Raw genomic sequence first — 12,195 nt, 5'->3', positions numbered from 1 at the left:
TGCCGCCCCGCCGCAGTCGCGCCGGCAAAACCACGTGTCGCAGGCGAATCGCAACAGACCGCCCCGCCGGGGGAAGGAGATCCCGATGGACAGGGGACTGCATCCGCTGTCCGGAGGGATGTCGCTCGATGATGCTCATAACCGAAGTCGGGCGTCCCTCGACGTTTCTTGAGCGCAGCGCACAGAGAAGGCCTCGTTCTCTCGTTCAGGTTCGCACGGGACACTGCAAAGTGACTTCGGGAGAGTTCACATTTTTGTTCTCGTTCCCGGCAAGCGTTAGAACTACGCTGAAACTCAACCGCTCAGTCAGCAAGCACGGCACAACCCTCACTAAGCCCTGCCAGGCTCTTTCCCCTTTTTATACCACTGCCTAGTTCATTACAGTAGTCTAGCATCACTCAGAACGCGTCCACAAATTGAAAACTTGCACTAGAAAGCATATCATCACTTTGAAACACTAAACAAAAGCAATATGTTAAAAAAAAATCCTGCCTCAGGAAGAAAAACATCAGTAACAAACAATTTTGAGGCTGATTCCTACGTTAGGGGCTTCGACTTAAGCCATCGGCGTTACCGTTGAGACTCCCCTTTTTGTAACGCACCTCAAAGGAATATTGTTGTAAAGCGAGGCTCCAGCGCAGGAGGCGGCCATTTTTGGGAGAGATGGTCTGCAGCCATTGGAGAGGGCAGTGATCCGTCTCAATGATAAACCTCGAGCCGGCTAGATAGCATGACAATTTCAGAACGGCCCACACGAGACATGCACACTCTTTCTCGGTGGCGCTATACGCCTGCTCACGACTGGTCAGCTTACGACTAGCATACAGGACGGGGTGTTCTACTTCTCCATTTTCCCGTTGGCACAGTACAACGCCCATGCCTCGCTCACTAGCATCGCACTGAACAATGAACCCTTTTGTATAGTCTGGCGATCGTAGCACAGGCTGGCTTGTTAGGGCACTCTTTAGGGCGCTAAAAGCTCTTTCCTTGGTCTCGTCCCAGACGACTGTTTGAGGCTCTGTCTTTCTTAGAGCATCCGTCAGGGGAGCCGCGATATCAGAGTACCTAGGGATGTACCTCTGATAGTAGCCGGCGACACCCAAGAACGACCGAATATCGGTCTTGGTGCGCGGTTGCGGAAAGTCTCGCACAGCGGCCACTTTTATTTCAGAGGGGCGGCGACGACCCTGACCAATCACGTGACCGAGGTAGACAACCTCGGCCTGTGCTAACTGGCACTTAGGAGCCTTGACTGTCAAGCCTGCTTCGCGCAGGCGGGTTAGCACTGCCCGCAAGTGTGTCATATGCTCAGACCAGGATGCGGAGAATATCGCTACGTCGTCTAGATACGGTAAAGCGAATTCTTGCTGTCCCCGCAACACTTTATCCATGAGACTTGAAAAACAGTATGGCGCGTTCTTCAAACCAAAACTCAACACTTTAGGACGGAATGTTCCCATTGGTGAAATGAACGCCGCATACCTACTAGCCTCTTCTGTAAGTGGAACCTGCCAATAACCCCTGACAAGATCTAGGGTGGAAAGAAACTGAGCGCTACTAACTTTCTCAAGGCGCTCCTCGATGTTAGGGATCGGATAAATTTGATCCTTAGTGATGGAATTAAGCCTGCGGTAGTCGACGCAAGGACGAGGTTCCTTGCCCGGTACCTCAACTAAAATCAAAGGGGAGGTATAATCACTCTCACCTGCCTCAATAACACCGAGCTGTAGCATTTTCTTTACCTCAGCCTCCATAATATCGCTCTGGCGGGGTGACACCCGATACGCCTTGGATCGTACTGGCTCTGGGGAGGTAAGTTCTATATCATGAGTAAGTACAGAAGTCCTACCAGGCCTCTCAGAGAACAGACCTTCAAACTCTTGTAATAGCTGGTGTAGTTCGGTTTTCTGCTCAGGCGACAGCGGTGCTTTACTGATAAGGTCACTAATGACTTGACCGGTGTCTTCCCTGTTCGTCACTGAGCCTAGTCCCGGAAGCTCGACCGGAAGCTCTTCAGGAACGTTTACCATCATGCACACCACTGCTTCCCTTTGTCTATAAGGTTTGAGCAGATTACAGTGGTAAACTTGCTGTGCTTTCCGCTTTCCTGGCAGACTTACCACGTAGTTAACGTCCGACAGTTTCTGAACAATTCGCGCTGGGCCCTCCCACTGCACGTCTAGTTTGTTGTTTAGCGATGTGCGCAATATCATGACCTCATCGCCAACCTCAAAACGACGGGCCCTGGCTGTCCGATCATAATAAACCTTGGCCCTCTGCTGGGCCTTTGTCATTGCTTCACCTGACAACTCCTGTGCCCTTCTTAAGCGTTCGAGGAGCTTAAGCACGTACTCCACCACGACTGGGTCGTCGCCCCTACCTTCCCATGATTCTCGAAGCATGCGAAGCGGAGATCGAAGCGAGCGACCGTACACCAGTTCAGCTGGCGAAAACCCCGTAGCCGCATGCGGCGCGGTCCTTAAAGCAAACATCACCCCAGGCAGACACAGCTCCCAGTCAGTTCGATGTTCAAAACACAACGCTCTCAACACGCGCTTCATGACGGAGTGGAGCTTCTCAACGGAATTCGACTGTGGGTGGTACACTGAGCTGTGTAACAGCTTTACCCCACACCTTTCGAGAAAAGTTGTCGTCAAAGCGCTAGTAAACACTGTGCCCTGATCTGATTGAATTTCTGCAGGAAAACCAACTCGCGCAAATATGGACAGTAGAGCATTGACTATCTCCACTGAGCTGAGTTCTTTAAGCGGCACTGCTTCAGGGAACTTTGTCGCTGGGCAGATCACAGTCAAAATGTGTCTGTACCCTGTGGCTGTTACCGGCAGAGGTCCCACAGTATCAATAACGAGCCGTCTAAAAGGCTCCGTAATGATAGGTACCAATTTCAACGGCGCCCTTGATTTGTCCCCTGGTTTGCCCACCCGCTGACAAGTGTCACATGACCTCAAGAAATGGTCTGCGTCCCGAAAACACCCTGGACAATAGTACTCTTGCAAGAGACGGTCCTTAGTTTTCTTAACTCCTAGGTGTCCGGACCACGAACCCCCGTGTGACAAGCGCAGCAGATCCTGACGATAGCATTGAGGCACGACCAGCTGATCGAACTCCACTCCTCTGCGGTCTAGATACTTCCGGTACAGGACTCCACCTCTTTCCACAAAACGCGCAGTTTTCCTGGCGATACCTTCTTTGACATTGCAGCGCACGTTTTCCAGGCTGCCATCCTTTTTTTGCTCGGCTATCAAAGCCGTCCGGCTGACTTTTAGCAACCTATCAAGTCCGTCTGACGTAGGCGCGATGAGCAAATCAGTAGATAGCTCTTCTAACTTTCCCGAATCGGGATTTTCCTCTCCAGTATCTGGCGCCTTTAACGTTACAGACTCAAGTTTATTCAGTTCGGGCGTGCTCGGAATATCAGCTTGCTGCGCCTCTGACCCTTTTTCGTTGTTTGATAACGTCGGCCCCGCAACTACCGCCTTTGCAGCGAGCTCCCGAACCTTCGATCTGGTTAAGGCCTGAACACTAGCTTCACCAAACAAAAGCCCCTTCTCGCGCAGGAGGTGATCGGACCTGTTTGAAAATAGGTACGGGTACTGGGGGGGCAGCATAGATGACACTGCCGCCTCCGTCTCAAGCGCTCCGAAAGGTCCTTCAATAAGCACTTTTGCTACCGGCAGACACACGCTATGAGCTTCCACGGCTTGCTTGATCCATGCGCACTCGCCCGTGAACATATGGGGTTCTACGTAAGACGGGTGAACTACATCCATCGTAGCTGCGGAATCGCGAAGCACTCGGCACTCTTTCCCGTTTACGAGGAGGTCTCGCATGTAAGGCTCGAGAAGCTTCATGTTCTCGTCAGTGCTGCCTATTGAAAAAAACACAACTTTTGGTGTTGTTTCCGGACACTGCGCCGAAAAGTGACCCGGCTTCTGGCACGTATAACAAACGCCCGCTCGCCTCATCTCGAACCGCTTTCTGCGTTCGGCTTCGGCTGCCGCCGTCTCCTTAGGTTCGGTCGCACTGCTTCCACTCGCATCCGCACTACGCGTGTTCCCCTTTGCTCTCATGGGTGCGAACTTCGGCCTCTCAAACTTCGAGCCAAATTCACCCTTTTGACCGTCCTTAGCTCCGCGAGCTCGACGCGTCACAAACTCCTCGGCTAGCTCAGCGGCTCTAGCCACCGTACTCACGTCTGGCCTATCCAAGACCCAGTATCGCACGTTCTCCGGTAACCGACTATAAAACTGTTCTAGCCCGAAACACTGCAGAACTTTATCGTGGTCACCAAACGCTTTCTCTTCTTTGAGCCACTCCTGCATGTTCGACATAAGCCTATACGCAAACTCTGTATATGACTCACTTCTGCCTTTCTCATTTTCCCGAAACTTCCGACGGAACGCCTCCGCAGACAGCCGGTACTTTTTTAGAAGACTCGATTTCACTGTGTCGAAATCCTCTGCCTCCTCTCTATCCAAGCGAGCGACTACGTCGGCCGCCTCGCCGGGTAACAAAGTGAGCAAGCGCTGTGGCCACGTTTCCCGAGAGAACCCCTGCTTCTCGCACGTTCGCTCAAAGTTAACCAGGAACAAACGAATGTCCTCTCCAAGCTTAAACGGGCGCATCAGGTCAGTCATTTTGAACAATACGCGTTCTCCTGCACCGTGTGCCTGACTTCCATTACGAGCGCGTTCCATTTCTACCTCAAGACGCTTCATTTCCAAAGCGTGTTGACGGTCACGCTCTTGTTGCTCTCGCTCTTTCTGTTCTTTAAGTTCGCGCTCCTGTTTCTCTTTTTGCTCTTTAAGTTCGCGCTCCTGTCTTTTTGACCTCTCCTCAATAGTCTCAAGGCATTCCGACAGCTCGTCATCCTCAGCCTCTAACTCAAGAATAGCCTTTATCAGTTCCGGTTTTCTTAGTTTGTCTGAGACATCCAGACCCAACTCTCTTGCAAGCTCCAACAATTTCGGTTTGCGCAACGACTTCAAATCCATGGCTGCTCTGAATGCTGCTTTCTCTACTGCTTACTATTGTCTTGCCGCAAACTAACCCGGCAGCAACGACAACCACAATTACCAGCTCTGTTTCTGACACTAACAAAAAGCCTGGCAAAGCTCAGAAGAAGAAAGTCCCGCACTCACCAAACCTCGCAGGCAGGAATTCCACGCAGTCGTTCCGCTGCAGGCAACCAGTCGTCACACAGGGCTCGTTGCACTGCTCCCGGATCGTCGTTGAGCTGCTCAGCATACCGTCAACTGCATCTCTTCGCTGCTGGCCTCCGTTGTCGCGATCTCACCGCTGGCAGACAGTTGTTTGAAGTCGGAGGCGATCTCACCGCTGCCAACCAGATGTTTGGGATCGGACCGCTGGTACGATCTGTTGGGAACTCGGCGCTGACGCCCGTGGTTGTACCTGGGTCGCAAGCCCCAAGGGTAGCGTTGGCCTGGCGGCCTGGGGTACAACTGGAAGCATCCGAAGGTCCCGGCAAAGCATGAGTCGACTGGTAACAGCAAAACAACTTGTTTATTTTAACATCGCAAAGAGTTGGCGGTCAGGTTTGACCGAAGTAGAGAGACGGGAGAGCACTTTACTCAACAGAAGAAATCGGAGCCCTCCTTTTGGCGTCCGGGGGCAGCTGTTTTTATACTCTCGCAGTTGAGGGCAAGAAGGAACCCCTCAAAAGACGAGCACGTGAATGTACAATGGGCTAATGGTGACGCACACTGTCGTAGCGATGCCGTAGCACCATGTCGAGCACGATCTCGTAGCACCCTGTCGTGGCGCTGCCGGTCGGACACAATGACTGTAATGAGAGGATGGTCCCTGCTTTGGCATCGCCTGTTTCGGGCATAATGACTGGAACGAGATCCCTGCTTTGGCATCGCCTGTTTCGGGCACAATGACTGGAATGAGATCCCTGCTTTGGCATCGCCTGTTTCGGGCACAATGACTGGAATGCGAGGATGATCCCTAGGCGGTCGCATCGCCGCAGTCGCGCCTGGAAACACCTGGCGATGAGTGTTGCGGCGACGACGATCGGGCCAAAATGTCTGCCGCCCCGCCGCAGTCGCGCCGGCAAAACCACGTGTCGCAGGCGAATCGCAACAGGACGTATTCTGCGACGATCACTTTCGGCGACAGTATCGCCTTGGCGATAGTATCGCCGTCAGGCGCGCGCTGATTGGCTGATTGAGCGAATTCGGATGGCGTTAAGGCTCAACCCGCCAATAAGCTCGTCCGATTTTGTTGAAACAGGCAGTCAGCGCATGCCGATGGCAAAGGCGTGGCCAAGGCGATAGCCTCGCCGAAAGTGATAGTCGCCGAGTACACCCCCAGATACAGTAGTAACGGCGCGCGTCCATCTACCCGGTGGCGGCAGCGGATACCTATCGGCGGGACGACGCAACGTCAGTTCAAACGCAGGCGAGAGCTTGCGCGGGCAAAGAACGCGCGCATAACTCAAGCAACCAAAGAACGGCGTCTGCAGGCGGCATCGCGTCGCCGTATCTGCTCCGTCGAGGCCATAGAGTTTCATGGTCGAGTTTCATGGCCTCGTCTCGGTGACCTACTTTTGCGCGTCACTGAGTCATTTCGGATTTCCCGCGAAGCGCGGGTTGCTGTACCAACGGGCGATAAAACCAACACAACATTTTTAAAGCGAAAGCTTTACTGGCCGCGAACTTGCGATTTCGCCGTGGCGGTGCTCCGAAGATGCGCATGACGTCACAACGCGCGCCTCACCGTGTATATTTCTCTCTCGCTCCCTAGTCACTACTGCGCATGCGCCACTAGTAGCACCAAGCCGCAGGTGTGGATGGATGAATGGATGTTATAATAATAATATTTGGGGTTTTACGTGCCAAAACCACTTTCTGATTATGAGGCACGCCGTAGTGGAGAACTCCGGAAATTTTGACCACCTCGGGTTCTTTAACGTGCACCTAAATCTACGCACACGGGTGTTTTCGCATTTCGCCCCCATCGAAATGCGGCCGCCGTGGCCGGGATTCGATCCCGCGACCTCGTGCTCAGCAGCCCAACACCATAGCCACTGACCAACCACGGCGGGTGAATGGATGTTATGAGCGTCCCCTTTAGAACGAGGCGGTGGGTTGTGCCACCAAGCTCTTGCTATTATACTGCCTGTCCTACCTAGGTTAAACAATGAAAAAAAAAGGAAGGCGCGACGCCGCTACGCCGCGCCGCACCTATCCGACTCCGCCGTTTGTATGACGTCACACCACGCTCCTCGTCGTTGCGCTCGCCTCCGCTCGCTTCGGCAGCTGCGTCGCATGCCTGACAATATGTCGGAGGATTGAAAAGGAGAGCTCGCGTGCGCCGCAACCACAGTTGAGGCGGCAGTATGGAGGGCAACAATTCCGATAAGCAGGAGGAGGCCTATAATCGACATCGGAACGAGATGAAGAGGAAACGAATCGCCCAGGAAACAGTCGAACAGAAACGCCGCAACATAGCTAGACAACCAGACTAATCTGGACTTGCAATCAAGATTAACCAAGGCTAACCATGCTACGCTTTAGCTTTCGCTACGTATATCCTGGCATAGCCGAGCTAAGCCACTGCCAATTTTTCTGACTTGAAGTTGCGTGGTCCCATCCGATTGGTACCCGCTGCCCTCGCCGGGCCGATGGACGCGCGCCATTGCTGCTTTATCTGGTCGATCGCTTCTCGCGCGCGTCCTTACCTAAAGAGCATATATATATATGAAAGCGTGGTGAATCTGCACCACAATACACAAACACAGCCGTTCGAGACGCACGTTTGTGCGCACACCGCTCGTGCCAGCAGCTATATAGGACGCTTCCTTGGCTCCGGCAGAGCCGATTGAGCGGAGCGTGACGGTGCGTCCACTTGGCTTCGTCACGTGTGCAACCAAGCGTAGCGCGCGTTTCTGGAGGCCTTGCAGCCCTCACCGCGAGGGCCACGCACGCGCCGTGAACATCGGGGCAGTGTGAGCGGCGCTGACGGTGCAAAAGCGGTTGGAGTGTCCATCTAACTGCTATCGCAATAAAAGTACCAGCCGGTAGTGACAGCGAACACGTATTAGCGAACGAAGCTGAGGAATGACAAAATTTCGACCATTCTTATTGCAGTGTGCTACAGTGTATGCATTGCGTGCTGTATTGATTTGTCTTGTGTTGGTTGTGAAACAAGCGCGGCAGCATACAGGACGCTTAAGCTTCACCTTTACAAGTGGAAAGCGTTAGCATTCAAGGACCCCTGACTGCTTCTCACGCTTAACCGTAGCTTATGTAACCGTAATGTTTAGCGGAAAATACTGGAGGCAAACGCTTTTCCCGAAGGCGAGCTTTTTAGTAGAAACGTGGCCTCTTAAGTGTGCCGATCCCGGAGGCTGTGCACAATCACGCAAAAAAAAAAATCATTTTCAGGTTTCTGTTATTGTTTTGCGCATTTAATGTTTTTATCTGTGAAGTTTTAACATAAAAGGTATACGCTATCGGTATTTTGTTTCATGACGTTTGTGAGCTGGCATTTCCAAAATACGGAGAAATGACTTCGTCAAGAACGTAAGGTAAGGTATGAGGGACTTTAGTGATAGAATGGTGTGTAACTACAACAGGCATATACCGCATTTCATATAGCCAAGGTGTGACATATATATATACTTAAATATATGCTTAAATTTTCTGGAACGGGAAACGCCGCCGACGCTGACACCGGATTTTCGGCGACATGGGACCCTTAACGCTATCGCGTTAATAAGTGACACAGTACTTGCCCGCTTTCTTGAGCTGGCGAAAGCGTAGGTTTGAGCGCCGAAACAAAGAAAATATTAGGCATGCTTGCCGTGAAGAAGATGGAACAAGCTGTCAAGCACTGTTGTCACAAATTAGTCGGATTTGAGCGCCGTATCAGCTGCTATTTGCAAAATAGCGCTATCTCATTTTGTTGCCGAGTTATCGCGGAGTGGTGTTTTTTTCTGTTTAGTTGTGTTTTTTTACTTCCAATTTATTACTTCCAATTTATTTCCCTAGAGAACTGAGAGCTTAAGCCGATGATATCCGAGCAATGGGGTCCATAGAGAGACACTTTCTTTGTCGAATTTGAGAATTTGAGGATTTTTTGAAATCGGCTCAGCTTTGCTTATAGCGACAGATGTTCCGATTTTAACGTATTTCGAAACCTAAGCCTTCTATTGAAGCGTTCGTGTTTCTGATGCTGGCGCAGCAGACGACCGTCGATATCGGCTTGACTCATTGTTATATTCATTCTTTTCTCCTTTCTTCTCTTTATTCCAGTATTGCGGCGACGCCAAGAAGTACTACCACACTTTCGATACTCACTATCCAGACCTGGCAGGATACTCATTTAATGCAAACTTCAGCGCTTTCATCGCGACCTTTGAACTGCCGTCAGCTGTTACGGAAAAGGTGACGACGCAGTAGTCTGGTTTCCTTTAGAGCCTGTCACGGCGATCGACACCACAAACATTACAAAACGTTTAATTCCTTATATTATGAAGTATAACCTTGTTACCCCGAACCGATTTAGGCAGGATAGAATTATTTTGAAAGTGTTTAAAGATGATCTTATTGTTCAAGAAGCCCGTAATAAATAAAAAAACATGAAAATATTGAAACTTGCTCATTTGTTTAGTTGCAATGAAATGAGAAGAAGCAGAATTGAATATACTGAGTGGAACAGTAGATCGTCGACGTGACCCCGACATTGTATAAGCGCGCGACATTGTCAACTCCGGCGGTTGCTGAGTATGGCGTGGCCGCGCGCTGGCGCGCGGACCCTATCTTGAAAGCGATCTGCGATGAGTGCACAGCCTAGGTTCGCCGGGGGCTCATAGCTTCGTGTGCGCTGTGTTCTCGCCGCTTGGTTTGCGTTAAAGCAAGAGGCAGCACGAAGGTCAATTCGCTTGCTGCTGCTGCCGTTCTTGCTCACGTCAGCGTTACGACGGCGAGTGTCCGTGCTCATCGAGTGAGATGTGCTTGTTTGCCTGTACATACGTGACACCATGCTTGTTCATTTTATGGTGGTGTATAATACATCAATTTTGTGTGCTTTAGATGTACCATCAGACTGAGTTAAAAAAAAACTGTGATATCGTTTTTATTGCTGAGTTAGAGTTGTAAGCTTGATGTCTGTCCGTCTGCGCATCTATCTATCTATCTATCTATCTATCTATCTATCTATCTATCTATCTATCTATCTATCTATCTATCTATCTATCTATCTATCTATCTATCTATCTATCTATCTATCTATCTATCTAACTGTCTGTCTGTCTGTCTGTCTGTCTGTCTGTCTGTCTGTCTGTCTGTCTGTCTGTCTAGATGTATGTATGTATGTATGTATGTATGTATGTATGTATGTATGTATGTATGTATGTATGTATGTATGTATGTATGTATGTATGTATGTATGTATGTATGTATGTATGTATGTATGTATGTATGTATGTATGTATGTATGTATGTATGTATGTATGTATGTATGTATGTATGTATGTATGTATGTAATCACACTCGCCTCCTCTGCTTCTTGTGCAAATCTTCAGTGCACCGAAATTTTCTTTTGTTTAAACTAGTCGGGTGCGCATATTGAGGGAAAAAAGTACATGTACGGCTTCGTCGGAATGCTTACAGCTGTGCGAGGTCAAGCACCGGTACGAGAGCTTGGATATCAGCTTGGCGCTCTTCGACATCGAGTGCGAAGACTGGGCGGACGCGTGCACCACCAAGGACTCGAACGTGGTCAGAGGCAAGAGCAGGATCCGCGCCATCCACCTGTACAGTTCTGGCACGACGCTCGCAAAGCTGAAAGCGCGGCCCGACCCCGGCTGCCCGTGAAAGGACGTTTGCCCGTGCAGCGAACAATATTATCCACATCGATCGGGGGGGTGGAAGGCGTGGAATTGCTGTCGTGCTGTACGTACGACGCCGGACGATAGAGTGGTCCCTGCACTTGAACGCTGGGCGAGAATTCCGGCCCTATGTTTTTGGCACTCCGCATTTTTTAGAGAAAAAGGGAGTACTGGGACTTCTTATTATTGGGAGGAGGGGTGGGAGTGGAAACAAGGTGTGCTTCTCTGCTAGCTTTATTTTTTTCGCATACTAGTACCCTTGCGATATAGTGGGACAGCTCTTATGTGGACACGACCAGGGTAAACGTTAGACTTATATGGGAGCTCTAGAACGCTCAAAATTGAATTAATTACGGAATTAATTACAGTGGCGCCTGTATAAAGGAGTCGCCATCACTGCCTTTGGCTGTAGCACGCGCTTGCACCTGTTATGTGCTTTGTGTGGGGCCACAATTTCGTGGAGAGAGGAAAAGTCATCTAGCTTCGGGGACTTGGACGAGCCTTCATTCACTTCTACGACGGACCGATATAGTGTGGAACTCTAGAAGCGCTTGCAGCGATTGTATGTCGTGGTATTACTATTTTATTTGTTACTCAACTCGACATCACTTCTAGCAACCAATGCAAACGTTCACGATTTTGAGTTGCATTCCTTACGCCTGGTTTCATTATCTCTATTTGCGTGGTCTCTTATATTTTCATTGAATTGCGTACCGTACACTGCTTCATTTTTTTTTGACACTATTGGACGTGCAGCACGCAATACGTTCGTCGAGAATAATAAAGTTAGTGCTCACTCTCATGTTTACGTTCTGTCGCAGGACTTCGTGGTTTTCATTTTTTGTGAACGAAAACCAGTGAACGCCCCTGTACGTGGTACCATTTGACTAAAGCTTGCGCGCTGCTTGTGTTTTTTAGTCCTCTCACGCGTGTTTTGACGCGTACGCACAGCAGAAAATGATTTACACGAGCTTAGATCTTCAGCACAGGATTCTTGCGCACTCGCAAGAATGGTTGTGTTTCAGAAATGACTGGAATAACGTACTCTGCTAACCAGTCAGAAAAGGCGATTGACGACGTCACACTACATGAAAAGTATACAGATCCGAACCACGTGTTGGAACCTGAGAAACTGAGCTTTCGTCAAGCGGTTAAAAGAAATGTCGTGCACCTGATTATATTCTGCGAAGCATTTTGCACCATAGCGATTTGTTACCTGCCTGGCAATGAAGACGGAAAGATGAGGAGCCCCCCACCATGTGACCCACGTGACCACTGTTAGGATCGGTCTGCAGGGGTACTGCTCTGCAAAGCTA

The 12,195-nt window shown here is 50.2% G+C and overlaps 1 protein-coding gene across 1 annotated transcript in view; it reads left to right on the top strand.

Annotated features, from left to right (window-relative positions):
- The window catches only part of LOC142573976 (uncharacterized), a 34,954-nt gene extending 23,282 nt beyond the window's left edge, over positions 1 to 11,672 (top strand). Inside the window, exons 9-10 of the mRNA XM_075683173.1 lie at positions 9,303 to 9,434; positions 10,662 to 11,672. Coding sequence (XP_075539288.1) covers positions 9,303 to 9,434; positions 10,662 to 10,865 — 336 coding nt within the window. The 3' untranslated portion in view covers positions 10,866 to 11,672. The remainder of the gene's footprint in view (positions 1 to 9,302; positions 9,435 to 10,661) is intronic.
- Positions 11,673 to 12,195: the final 523 nt, after the last annotated feature.

Source organism: Dermacentor variabilis, chromosome 3 (genome assembly GCF_050947875.1).
Source record: "Dermacentor variabilis isolate Ectoservices chromosome 3, ASM5094787v1, whole genome shotgun sequence".
NCBI classification, from domain to species: Eukaryota; Metazoa; Arthropoda; class Arachnida; order Ixodida; family Ixodidae; genus Dermacentor; species Dermacentor variabilis.
This window is presented reverse-complemented; position numbering and strand designations above follow the sequence as displayed.